The sequence below is a fragment of the Dunckerocampus dactyliophorus genome, chromosome 13 (genome assembly GCF_027744805.1).
Source record: "Dunckerocampus dactyliophorus isolate RoL2022-P2 chromosome 13, RoL_Ddac_1.1, whole genome shotgun sequence".
In the NCBI taxonomy this organism is placed as follows: Eukaryota; Metazoa; Chordata; class Actinopteri; order Syngnathiformes; family Syngnathidae; genus Dunckerocampus; species Dunckerocampus dactyliophorus.
In genome coordinates this window covers 28,762,635-28,775,426 of record NC_072831.1, presented here as the reverse complement: position 1 = coordinate 28,775,426, position 12,792 = coordinate 28,762,635, and the positions used below count along the sequence as shown (strand labels likewise).

The 12,792-nt window shown below is 39.6% G+C and overlaps 1 protein-coding gene across 2 annotated transcripts in view; it reads left to right on the top strand.

Annotated features, from left to right (window-relative positions):
• Nucleotides 1-12,792, top strand: part of stard9 (StAR-related lipid transfer (START) domain containing 9) — a 50,582-nt gene that overhangs the window by 17,195 nt on the left and 20,595 nt on the right. For both annotated transcript variants that reach the window (XM_054796393.1, XM_054796394.1), the window contains 11 exons: nt 3,606-3,722; nt 3,801-3,833; nt 5,255-5,316; nt 6,918-7,030; nt 7,472-7,614; nt 10,923-10,990; nt 11,065-11,162; nt 11,239-11,442; nt 12,328-12,425; nt 12,507-12,584; nt 12,676-12,750. In XM_054796393.1, coding sequence (XP_054652368.1) covers nt 3,606-3,722; nt 3,801-3,833; nt 5,255-5,316; nt 6,918-7,030; nt 7,472-7,614; nt 10,923-10,990; nt 11,065-11,162; nt 11,239-11,442; nt 12,328-12,425; nt 12,507-12,584; nt 12,676-12,750 — 1,089 coding nt within the window. The remainder of the gene's footprint in view (nt 1-3,605; nt 3,723-3,800; nt 3,834-5,254; nt 5,317-6,917; nt 7,031-7,471; nt 7,615-10,922; nt 10,991-11,064; nt 11,163-11,238; nt 11,443-12,327; nt 12,426-12,506; nt 12,585-12,675; nt 12,751-12,792) is intronic.

Genomic DNA, 12,792 nt, shown 5'->3' with positions numbered 1-12,792 from the left:
CCTTGAAGAACATTTAAAAAAAAAAAAAGCATCAACAGTAAGAAGCAGTAACGGCATTCTAAGCATCATGGGAAACATAGGTTTTTTTTGTGCCATAAATTAGCCACGTCATTGTTTAAGCCGCAGGTTGCATTCTGAATTGTTTTGATGCAAGCAGTTGTCATGCTCCTCCTCATTTGCTCAATTAAATGCCCAAATAAATTCCTCTAAAGTGCACTTTGGACTTGTATTCATGTGTATTAATGTTTAAAAAGATGGCAGTTGATTTTGACTTAAATAAAAGTGCGTTGGGACTTGCCCATCATCCACAATCCTTATGTGAGACGTGAACACATGTCTTTCTGTTTTCTGTGCGTTGTAAAGATATAAAAACAGCTAAGGAGAGGCAGGTAATTAATGCGCATAATGGGACACACCTTTTCTGCCTAGAAAGCCCGCTATTAAAACACCTCCAAGAAGGTACAGTACTTTGCCGTACTTTGGTCATTTTAAGCATTACCGAAACTTCCGTCATGGTTGCATTGATTTCACATAGCAACATAGAAAGGAACGCGCTACTCCTAGCGTTAACTTTTCCAAACTCAAAAACAGCAGCAGTGGCAGCAGCTCCACTATGTACTGTAGCGTTACCTTTCAGCAGTGGCCTGAACATTGTGAGTGAGCGTGTGTTGAAGCTAGTCGCTAGCCAGCTAGTAGCTAGCCGGTGTGGTGTGGTGTGGTGAGGTGTCACTACGCTGGGAAAGTAGTTCTTCAGTGTAACAATGTTGATAACGAGATGACGCAATGTCAGTAGACATTGCGTGTGAATGCTGGAAAGCTGAAGCACAACTGCAGTGCTTTGAAAAGGTATGAAAATCTAAATATAGAATGAATGTCGGAGCTGTTTGGAAGCTGAAGCTGGACAGAAGTGGTGTAGAAATATGCTAAAACGGAGGATGAAAGTATGAGTAGCTTGGAAGCTGAGGTCGACACTGGACTTGAATGGACGATCTCACGGTTAGCAACCAAGTGCTATACCAACTGAGCCATGCAACTTCTCTAGGCTTAGCAGAATTGGGTTTATTGCACATGAATGGGCATTTAAATAGCCCATTTAGTTTCAATGGGCAAATTTTCATCGAAAATGAAATTACACTAAATGTGGGAATATTTAGAAATGTCTAGTAGCAACCATGTTCGGAGTGAGCAAAACTGAAATAAGAAGAAGTAGGAAGAAGAAACGGAAGAATAAATAGATGGAAAATGGTGCTTTCAGCGTTCACACAATAATAATAGCAATGTCGCTGTCACTTGGTTAATAAGCTGGTCACATTATGTACATTTTACTCTCTTTACAAAACTAAAAACATCAAAATGTCATCCTTTTGAATTTTCAGGATGTGTATCTTGCTAGAAAAAGTTTGGACATCCCTTTTGTACACATTTCATTGAGTAGAAATGTCCAAACATAACTTTTGCTGCAGTCCAACATATCAGTAGTCGGCCGTTGCTGCCTTTTGTGTGTTCCTTCACAACTCAAATGCCGCATGAGAAAAAACATTTAACTTGTGTGTGTGAGAGTGTGTTGGCTGATTTATAAGGTCACTGAGTGAGACAAGAGCGTCGTGGCAGCGCTTTTACTGGTCGCACGTGGCTACCGCATGCACACGGTTGGCAAGGAAGAAAGCAGCTCTCAGGGAGCTATCAGTAAATGACATTTGTGGCGGCCCCTCTCGGTTGTGGCCAAAATGATTTTGAAATACAATGCTAGTATCCGTGTAATACAGATATCCTCAAAGTTTTTTAATCATTAGACAAACGCTCAATGACTTATGGACGATTTGTTGCTGAATTGCTGAACATCACCTTGACTTTGGTCGTTTTGCTTGATGCGTGTGTGTAGACATCGGGTATTTGGTTCACACGCTCCTAAAACCACCAGTGGACTCTCAGGGGGCTTTCTCAGGGTCTTTCACAAGCGCTTTACAGCAAGTCCAAACTAAACTCATCCCCGTTGTTTTGTAAACCCAGAGTATGAACGAGCTCCAGGTTCTGGACTCGTACTCGTGCATGGGCGGTATGTTGAAAGTATGCCTGTGTTTGATCTGTGGGGATTGTAGCAACTTTGAGAGCATTCCTCCCCATCTCCAATGTGTACTTACCCACCATGGCCAAACCCCAAGGCTTGGGGGCGGCCCTCGTCTGATCCCAGACTTGTGTTATGGTTGTGAGGTCTCAGGTCTGCTTCGAGATCAGGTTGCTCGTCCCCTCTACCCCTTATTCCAGGCATGTGTTACCTTTGGATGGAGTGTTTGCCAGTTTGTCCACATCAGGAAATGATTCTCACCTTTTTTTATCGTTTATCGAGGATTAAAAAACAAAAGATACGACAATCTTTTGGGGTGCAGACCTCCGCCAAGGTGTTTTTTTGTTTTTTTTTTGGCCTATCAGTTTAAAAAGTACCTGTCAAAAGAACAGTTTAAAAGTCCTTTCAGTATCCAATAGGAAAATAACAAAATAATACAAGGACTATATTGAATATTGACACCAGTGGATGTTGCATGTCTGTTTTTGTTCCGGCTTCACGGCATTCGCTTTAGGAACAACACACCGCAAAAGTCTGTAGTTGTGAACATTTAAGGTTTCTTTTGCCTTCACTAAAGATGTGACTGTTCCCAAAGACAAGATGTGGCAGCGAGATCAACCGCCACCACCTTCCTCTTTTCAAAAGAATAGAATGAAGTCAAAATATTAAGAGAAAAAGTGGTATTGTAATGAGAAAAAAACTTGTAATATCTACTGTACATGTGTTGCTTTACAAAATATCAAAGTGGCCAATTTGCATCCTTTCATTTTTCTTGATGTGGCCCTCGCTGGAAAAAGCTTTGGACACCCCTGCTTTAAAATACTTAAAAATAGCATAAATCAAATGATAACGAAGTAATAAATTCACCAATATGAAGTAAAATCCACAACAAATTGTTGTAATTATCACATCAAAGCCAGCCAGCAGCGATGCAGAATGTAAGTTGAAATGTTGATGTTCCCAGAAGTCCCTTTGTGAATGTACCTCGAGTGAGTGTGATTGGTGGATAATGAGGACATGTTGGGTTGCTGCCATGGAGAGTGACGGAGAAACGTGTGCGCGGTGTTGGAATGGAGCACTGCTGCTGGTGTGTTAAGGTTGGCATGAGAGTTTAAAAACGTTACTTGCACATTATCACCTTCAAGCACTTGTTGACAGGTTACTGTTGCTACTGTTTACATCTGCACCGGTGCCGTCATGATACCGACCTGCCTACAAATTGGTAACAGACCACCTGGTACGTCTTTACCTTTGAGGCACTTTGACACAATTAAAAGTAAGTCGGCTTGCTTTCATCTTCTTTGGCGAATCTGGCGTGTAAAAACATGAGTGAACACTAAGAGAGCGAAGTGAAAACAAAGAGGCCTTAATTGATTATTTGGAGTCGGATTCTCCCACATCACCCACTCCTTCACCTCACCGCTATGCTTTTCGTCCATGTTTATTTTAGTACCCCACACTTTGGAGCTCACAGTGCATGCTTGTTTACGCAGAATATTAGCTGACCTCGCTGCTCCTTTGCCACACTTTTGTTCCTCAGGTGTTCCAGGACTTGGGTGTGTCGGTGCTGGCCGGAGCTTCCGAGGGATACAACGTGTGTCTGTTTGCTTATGGCCAGACGGGATCGGGAAAGACTTACACCATGATGGGAACACCGGTGAGCAGAAAGGGGGCGGAGACATTTGTCTGTCATTTGTGAAATTTTAAAAGTGCTAACTCAAAAGTTATTGTTCAGGACTCCACTGGTTTGACTCCTCGCATCTGTCAGGTATGGAAATATGACACGAATACAGTGGTGTGAAAAAGTGTTTGCTCCTTTCCTGATTTCTTATTTTTTTGCATGTTTGTCACACTTAAATGTTTCAGATCAAAATATTAGTCAATGACACCAGAACTGAACACAACATGCAGTTTTTAAATGATAGTTTTTATTATTAAGGGAGATAAAAAATCCAAACCTACATGGCCCGCTGTGAAAAAGTGATTGCCCCCTCTGTTAAAACATACAACTTAACTGAAATGAAGTCTGGAAAAGGTTATCCACAAATGGCGAAAACATGGAACAGTGGTGAACCTTCCCAGGAGTGGACGGCCAACCAAAATGACTTCAAGAGCGCAGCGACGACTCATCGAAGAGGTCACAAAAGACCCCACAACAACATCCAAAGAACTGCAGGCCTCACTTGCCTCAGTTAAGGTCAGAGTTCATGACTCCACGATAAGAAAGACACTGGGCAGAGTTCCAAGACCAAAACACTGCTGAACAAAAAGAACATTAAAGGCTTGTCTCAATTTTGCCAGAAAACATCTTGATGATCCCCAAGACCTTTGGAAAATACTCTATGGTCTGACGAGACAAAAGTTGAACTTTTGGAAGGTTTGTGTCCCATTACATCTGACATAAAAGTAACGCCGCATTTCAGAAAAAGAACATCATACCAACAGTAAAATATGGTGGTGGTAGTGTGATGGTCTGGGGCTGTTTCGCTGCTTCAGGACCTGGAAGACATGCTGTGATAAATGGAACCATGAATTCTGCTGTCTACCAAAAAATCCTGAAGTAGAATGTCCGGGGAGTGGGCCAAAATTCCTCCACAGCGCTTTAAGAGACTCATTGCAAGTTGAGACTCGTTGAGACTCATTGCAAACGCTCAATTGCAGTTGTGCTGCGAAGCATGGCCCATCCATCCGTCCGTCCGTTCGTCCGTCCGTCTGTCTCAGTAGGGAAGTCCAGACTTCCCGGTCCCCGGCCAACTCTTCCAGTTCCACCAGGAGGACACCAAAGCGTTCCTCAGCCAGCTGTGAGACATAATCCCTCCAGCGTATCCTAGGTCTGCGTCGGGGCCTTCTCCCTGCTGGGCATGCCCGGAACGCCTCGCCAGGGCCTAACCAGACCCAACCAGTTGTTAGGTTTAGGGGGCAATCACTTTTTCACACAGGTCCATGTAGGTTTGGATTTTTTTTTCTCCCTTAATAGTAAAGTTTAATTTATAGACTGCATTTTGTGTTCATTTGTGTTGTCATAGACTAATATTGAAATTTGTTTGATGATCTGAAACATTTAAGTGTGACAAACATGCAAAAAACATAAGAAATTGGGAAGAGGGCAAACATTTTTTCACACCACTGTAATGTATATGGCATAGCAATCCTTATTGACACTAAATTCCATCTCCCTTGTCCTTCAAGGGCCTGTTCAGGTCTCAGGATACACTTCCCGACGGGCAGAACTCGAGCAGAGTAGAGATCAGGTAATACCTCCTGATGCGTTTTTGCCTCTTCTCATTTTACTGGTGATGAAATCCAAACAGCCTGCAAAGCTTCAGGCAATGAAATGCGCATTACAAACTTGTTTTTCTCGTTCTGGTTGAAGGTGTTTTTTACACCTTGTCAGTCAACAACCTACTCACTGATTAAAATGCAATTTATTTTCCCTCTGACCATGTTTTTTTTGTTGTTGCAAAAGCACGATTACCACGGGTCTTGGGTCTCCGCCGCTCTCAGCAGCCAAGTCAAATAAGCTCTGCTTCTTCCTCCTCCTTTTCGGACATAGAAATATGCAAACGTAACATGCAGTGTTCCGTCATGTAACTTGTGAAGCACGTTTGGAAAAAATCCAAAATACCAATAAATAAAATAAATGCGCAGCAGATGTGGCATCTGTAAAGCTGACATACACAGTTGAGTTGAAAGAAAAATGGCTGCTGTATGCATTGTGGAGCAGTACGGAAGAAAAGCTGCTATAAAAAATTGTTGAATATTGACAAAAAATTAGGTATTGGAAAAACCATATATATATATTCTACGTATTATATCTATATCTATATTATATTATATTCTACGTTAAATCTACGTTAAATAATTCAATATATACAGTATTTGTGAAATAGTTATTTTAATCCCCGAAGGCCATTTTAAAAATATATAATTTGATTATGTACAGTATTTTATGGTAATATTATTATTTTAATTAAATGGTGTTATTTATTAGTAAAAAATATAGCAATTTATTTTTTAAATAATATATATTTTTATTGAAAATATAAATAAATTAATTAAATTAAATCAAATATAATTAATGTAATTTATAATAATAATAATGATAGTAATAAATTATATATATATATATAATTTATAATTATATATATTACATTACAAATAATGACATTCACTTAAAATAATAATAAAAATAAATATTATTCCATACATCAATTTTCTGTACTGCTTGTCCTCTTAGGTAAGCTGGAGCCTACCCCAGCTGACTTGGAGAGGGAGGCGACCCCTGGACTGGTCATCAGCAATGATTATTATCCATCCATCCATTTTCTATACCGCTTCTCTTCATTAGGGTCGCGAGGGCATGCTGGAGCCTTATTATTAGTGTTATTATTATGTTTTTATTATTATTTTAATTAATTAATTTATTTATCATTTTATTATTTGAATTAACAAATGTATTATTATTTTTTTTAAATCCCATCTCTTATTATTGTTAATGAAAAATATCCCAGATGTTATTATTATAATTCATTAACAATATCCCGACCATTATTATTATTAAATAAAATATATACCAGGCGTTATTATTTATATTAAAACAATAAAAACAAACATTATTACATGCGTTTGCACAAATAAAGCCCCTCCCCCAAGCTTTACCCTTTGGTACTCTCTGCAGTTGAGTAAATAAATGGCCAAGGCCAATATATAATAAGGAAAATAACAGTATAATATAGACTTAGTCAAGGTGCTTTTTCAGTTGACTCCGTGCTGTTTAGTTTTGTGAAATATGTGCAAAGGAAGCAGGTTAACTGATGCTGTCTGGACTTTCTTTTGTGTCTCTCATCTGTAGCTTTTTGGAGATCTACAACGAGCGAGTCCGAGATCTGCTAGGAGGTGGTGAGCAGAAGAAGAGAGCCTCGCTGAGAGTCCGAGAGCATCCCGAGAAAGGTCCCTATGTGCAAGGTGATTAGTTATATTTATACATGCTCACTAAAAGAATGTAGTCCTGGCTCCTTTCTTTCTCCTTCTTCCCCACCCCCAGTCTGTTTAAAGGCCCACATCCACTCATTGTCTGCCCATGTGACCACAGGAAGTGAGGTGATTTCCTGGTGGCTCACAGTACAAGCACCATTACACACACACACACACACACACAAAGCGGCCATGTTCAGGAATCACAGCTATGGCTGCTTCAATGCAACACAAGCGATGACAGGATCTTTGTTCCCAAAGATTAACCTCGTGATTCATCACAAAGCATTGTTGTGGTGAAAAGTGTGAATCAACGAGTAATGAGACACTGATCCATTTCTATCCCGGATTTTCCATTCCTATTCTACCTTTGGTTCATGGATATACTAGGTACACCGATATCATCAACTAACTGTTTGTCTTTGATATCAGACCTGTCACAGCATGTGGTGTCAGACAGTAAGCAGGCCATGGACCTCCTGGAGGCAGGCATCGCCAACCGCATCACGGCGGCGACCCACAACCATGACGCCAGCAGCCGCTCCCACGCCATCTTCACCATCCAGTACACTCAGGTTCCTATTTTTTTGTTGATTTATTTTTTCTCTCAGGTTCCCCACCTTGTTTGTATACAGTATGTGCATGGCTCAGATCAAGGGTACCCAAGTGTTACATTTTGGGTAAAATGTCAAACTGGTGGATAGACCTTGGTAATGTTATAAACACAAACTTCAAACATTGCAAAACACACACCCAACATACCAGAGCTCGAGACATCTTCCATTTCCCATAGCAACCCTCCCAAGTTCACTCTTTCTTAAATGTAAAGTACATAACTCAGTGTCGACTTTATGCTGTTATCTCTGCATAGATTTGACTTTTGTTAGAAAAGTAACTTATATTTGAGAGAGTATCATAAAGTAAATAAAAACAAGTGACAAATCTAGATCTTGAGTTAAAGCTCTGAAAATATGGCAAAGAAAAATTTACCTTCAGTCCTTACCATGCCATTGTGGTATCACTACAAAGACTACAAAGCCCATCAGCCGTTCTTAAGACTGTAATGACATCAACTTTGACCTATCAACTCCACAATATAAGCTAATCATTGCAGCACTGTGGCAACATGAGCCAGGATTCAGTGAAATGCACTGAGTGAGTGGTTTTGAAATATCATGCTAAATACAAAATTACAATGCGATCTTTGACCTCCCATGAGGGACACGCCGATCGCTTCCGAGTTAAATACGGAGCAATTTATCAATGAACACGCTAGAATTTATTTGTTTCGGATAAATGTCAACAACATATAATATGACGGATAAAAGTAAGTCAAATCCGTCTAGTAATGATGAATAATTTTGCCCACTTCGCGTGTTTTTCGTGCACACGACACGAACGGCGACCTACGAGAGGTTAAAAAAACGGCTGTCAAAACAAGTTACACTGCTCGATAAACACAAAATTTGTAACTCCCCCGACAAAAAATATAATTTCAAACTGCATAAAGATCTTCTCCAATATATATAAAAATGAAAAAAATCTTACCTTAGACTTGACAATGGTTGTTAAACCGCCGATTGCTCGTAGAATTGAATGATGCAGCTTGATGCTGCCGAGGTCGTGACTGTACATTACGCTAACACAAAATGGCGAAACATTCCAATGAAACATTCCCCTGCTGAACGCGTATTTGGTGAATAACCGGCGGAAGGACACAAGTTTTGTTTGGCCCAAGAAGGCACTTTTTATTTTCTAATTCAATATTTACTAACAATACGCAATTTACGCTGTGAGCTCAAAGTGTACGTACATTTAGGTGTGTTAGACTTTTGTTCAAATAATCATATTCTACTCTTTTATACACAAAAAATCACTTTAGTTGCAGAGTTGAGTAATTATTCCATGAATATATACCATTGTAATCATCATGGGGTTTGTTTTTCCATGGAATTATGTTCTTCAAAATTTTCATCGGCAGGCGGACACAAAGGTCATGTACTTTTCACTAATGATTACACGACAGTTATTAGAATATTTGAATAAAACACATTAGAAACCAATTTCAGACATCATTCTTTAATTCTAAGTAGAAATCATGACAAAATTATCAGAGAAAATATTGTTAATTTCACAACAAAAGTAGACATGCTTTACATGTAACATTTCAGTGTCCAAATATAGACACTTCTTTACAACATAGCCGTGCTAGCGCAAAATAAAAACATGAACAGGCTTAATTTATGGTTTGGTAAGCTTCCTCACTCTATAAACGTCAGAGTGATAGGGATAGTACACATTGTTAGAACAACAGTTTCAAATACTACTCAAGTCAAGTTGAAGACAGCAAAGGGTACCCTTGATCTGAGCCATGCACATATACAGTAGAGCCTCTAAAGTCAAATGAGCTCACACAATATGGAATTTGACCAACATTTTAGCATAAAAACACGCTTGTAAATCAGACAAAACTCCTACATTTAGACCAGTGCTTCTGAAATAGTTGGGGTGTAGGAGTAGTGGGGAAAATGTTTAAAAATTTTTAAAAAATATCAATAAAATATATACAAATAATATAGAGATATGTATAATATACATATGTGTATATTATATATGTATGTGTGTGTGCGTGTGTGTATATATATATATATATATATATATATATATATATATATATATATATATATATATATATATATATATATATGAGATTAATCACCACTAGCAACTATGTCTGAAATATGCCCATTTTTACTGTATTTAATGAAGAGAAAGATAAGTGACAGGGCAGGATTATATATATTTGTATGTATTAACAGCTCCAAATGAATTGAATATGTCAATTAAGCTAAAAGATACCACACAAGTCTAAAAATCTATTTGTCTAACACTAGTCTCTTTAATAGTAGCAGAACATTTGAATCCCACTTTAAACCGTGTTATTATGAGCAATGAGGGGTTGCGTTCAAAGACATCACGTAATTTAAGGTACATTTAATTGTTTTCAGTGTATTTTCAGCATATTTAAATGTAGCAAATTGTACATCCGAAATAAGAGTTAAGAAGTGGGTGATGAGAATGTCCACTTCATGTTCATGGTGTTCGGAGTGTCCCTGAATGCATCTTGTGGTCTTGTAATGAGAATGTGGAAGTGTGGTTCCCAGGATGAATGGACTGGAGGCGTTTGTGACTAGAGATACGTACAGCATAGTGTGTTGGAATTGTACTGCTGTTGATGTGTTCAGGTTAGAATGAAGTCAGAAAAGAGCAGCAGACTCTATGTGACTGTGTGGGGACGCTCCACTGTGCTTCCGTCTGCCGTCATAACAGAGAGGCGTGCTTACTCCGTTGCACATGCCTTAATTACACAAAAAAATTTAACATGTTACTTTTGACAGCCCAACAACACTTAGGCTGGTGCCAGCAAGTCATACAGTGGTCTGTACAGATTAAAAAAACATATAAATATAAATAAAATAAAACATGTACAGTATAAATAAAATGAACCAAGTAAATTAAATTATAAATATGTTTTTATATTTACATCATATATAATAAATTATATATATATAATAATATATACTATATAAAAATAATATATACAAATAATATAATAAAAAAATATACATATAAATTAAATAAAACCAAAATAAAAGGAAATAAATAAATACAATTATAAATATATGATATATATCTATAGTCATATAAATAAGTCATATATAATACATAGTCATATTAATTAAGTCACATAAATAGTTATTCAAGAAACATTTCGGTACCTTGGGGCGGCCATGACAGAAAAGAATTGAGAACCACTGATTTAGACCCGTTTATTGCAGGAGCATTCTCAGAATCTCAAGATGATCAATATCATGATTCACAGGCGATACTTGAGAGTAACCGTCCCTCAGAAACTGTCAGCAAGATCAACCTGGTGGACCTGGCTGGAAGGTGAGCGAGTGCGTCACCTGCTGCCCCCTTGTGCCCTTGAATGAGTGAAAGTGTGATGTGATTGTTTTTTGTAGTGAGAGAGCAGATCCCAACTACTGCAGAGACAGACTAACAGAGGGCTCCAACATCAACAAGTCGCTCGTCACGCTGGGCATCGTCATTTCTGCACTCGGTTAGCGATATCGCTTTCTCATCCCGCATGCTCATTCTTCCTCGTGTGAACGTCCCCTCCGTCCGCCCTCACACAGCCCAGAACTCCCACATGTCCAGCAGCTGCCAGAGCATCAACAGCACGGCGTCCGAGGGTGACTGCAGCACGGTGGGCAGCCACAGCAGCTCCTTGTCTGGAGGAGGAGGGAGGAGACACTGCTTCATCCCCTACAGAGACTCCATCCTCACCTGGCTGCTGAAGGACAGCCTGGGGGGAAACTCCAAGACCATCATGATCGCAAGTATGTGTTGCCTTTGTGGCAAGGAAAGCATTAGAGAAGGCCGTATCCAGCCAATCAATGACAGTTCTCAAAAACAGCAGAGCACTCTTGTCATACAGAAGATCTTTGATGAGTGCTTTTCTCAGGACGTCCTTAAATAGAAGATCTTTGACTTTCTCCAGTAGGACTTTAAAACAGCAGAGCACTCCTGCGTTAAAGAGGATCTTTGGCTAGTGTTTTTGCAGAATTTCCTTAAAAACAGCAGATCACTCCTGTTGTTTAGAGGATCTTTGACTGGCATTTTTGCAGTAGGTCCTTAAAAACAGCAGAACACTCCTGTCTTAAAGAAAGACTAGCGTTTTTACCGAAGGTCTTTAAAAACAGCAGAGCACTCCTGTTATATCGACAATCTTTGGCAAGTGATTTTTTTTTTTTTAAGGAGGCCCTTAAAAACAACACAACACTTCTGTCGTATAGAGGATCTTTGACTTGCATTTTTGCAAGAGGTTCTTAAATATAGAGGATCAGTGAGTGACGAGTGCTTTTTTTTGTGCATGATGTCCGAAAAAACAGCAGAGCCTTCCTGTCCTGTAGACTACAGGATCTTTGACTTGAATTTTTGCAGTAGCTTCTTAAAAACAGCAAAGCACTCCTATCATATACAGGATTTTTGTATAGTGTTTTTTTTAGGAGGTCCTTAAGAATAGCGGAGGACAGCCATTTCTCATTGTGCCTTTTGCAGTCTATTTAGTTAGATCCTTGCATTGACGTCATACACAAAATAAGAAAAATGTGACAGTTTGGTAGAATTGTCCTGCATTCGAGTAAAATAAGTGATTCATGCCAAAAGAGATGATGAAAATCTGCATCGTAGCTTAGTGAATACCTTGTACGTGTGTGTTCCAGCCGTCTCGCCCTCTGCTAACTGCTACAACGAGACCCTCAGCACCCTGCGCTACGCCGCCCACGCCAGGAACATCGTCAACAAGCCTCGGGTGAACGAGGTCGGCGGCCGACAAGAGCATCAACGCAGCCGACGTGTTTAATGTTCTTTGTGTCAACGTGTGCTTTACATGTCCGTGCAGGATGCCAACGTGCGCCTCATCAGGGAGCTGAGGGAGGAGATCGACAGGCTGAAGAGTATGCTGCTCAGCTTCGAAATGGTACGACAAGCTTATAAGTCCGAAACGTCCAGCACACTTGGCCACGAATGCTCGACTTATTCTTTTTATTCCCTCGCGCGGGCAACACCAGCGAGACCCCAGTCCATCCCTGAGCGATGAGAGGGAGGGAACGCTGTCTGACATCGTGCTGCAGAACGAACTGAAGGTAAAACGCCGTCCCTAAGAGACATGGACCTCCAAATATTAG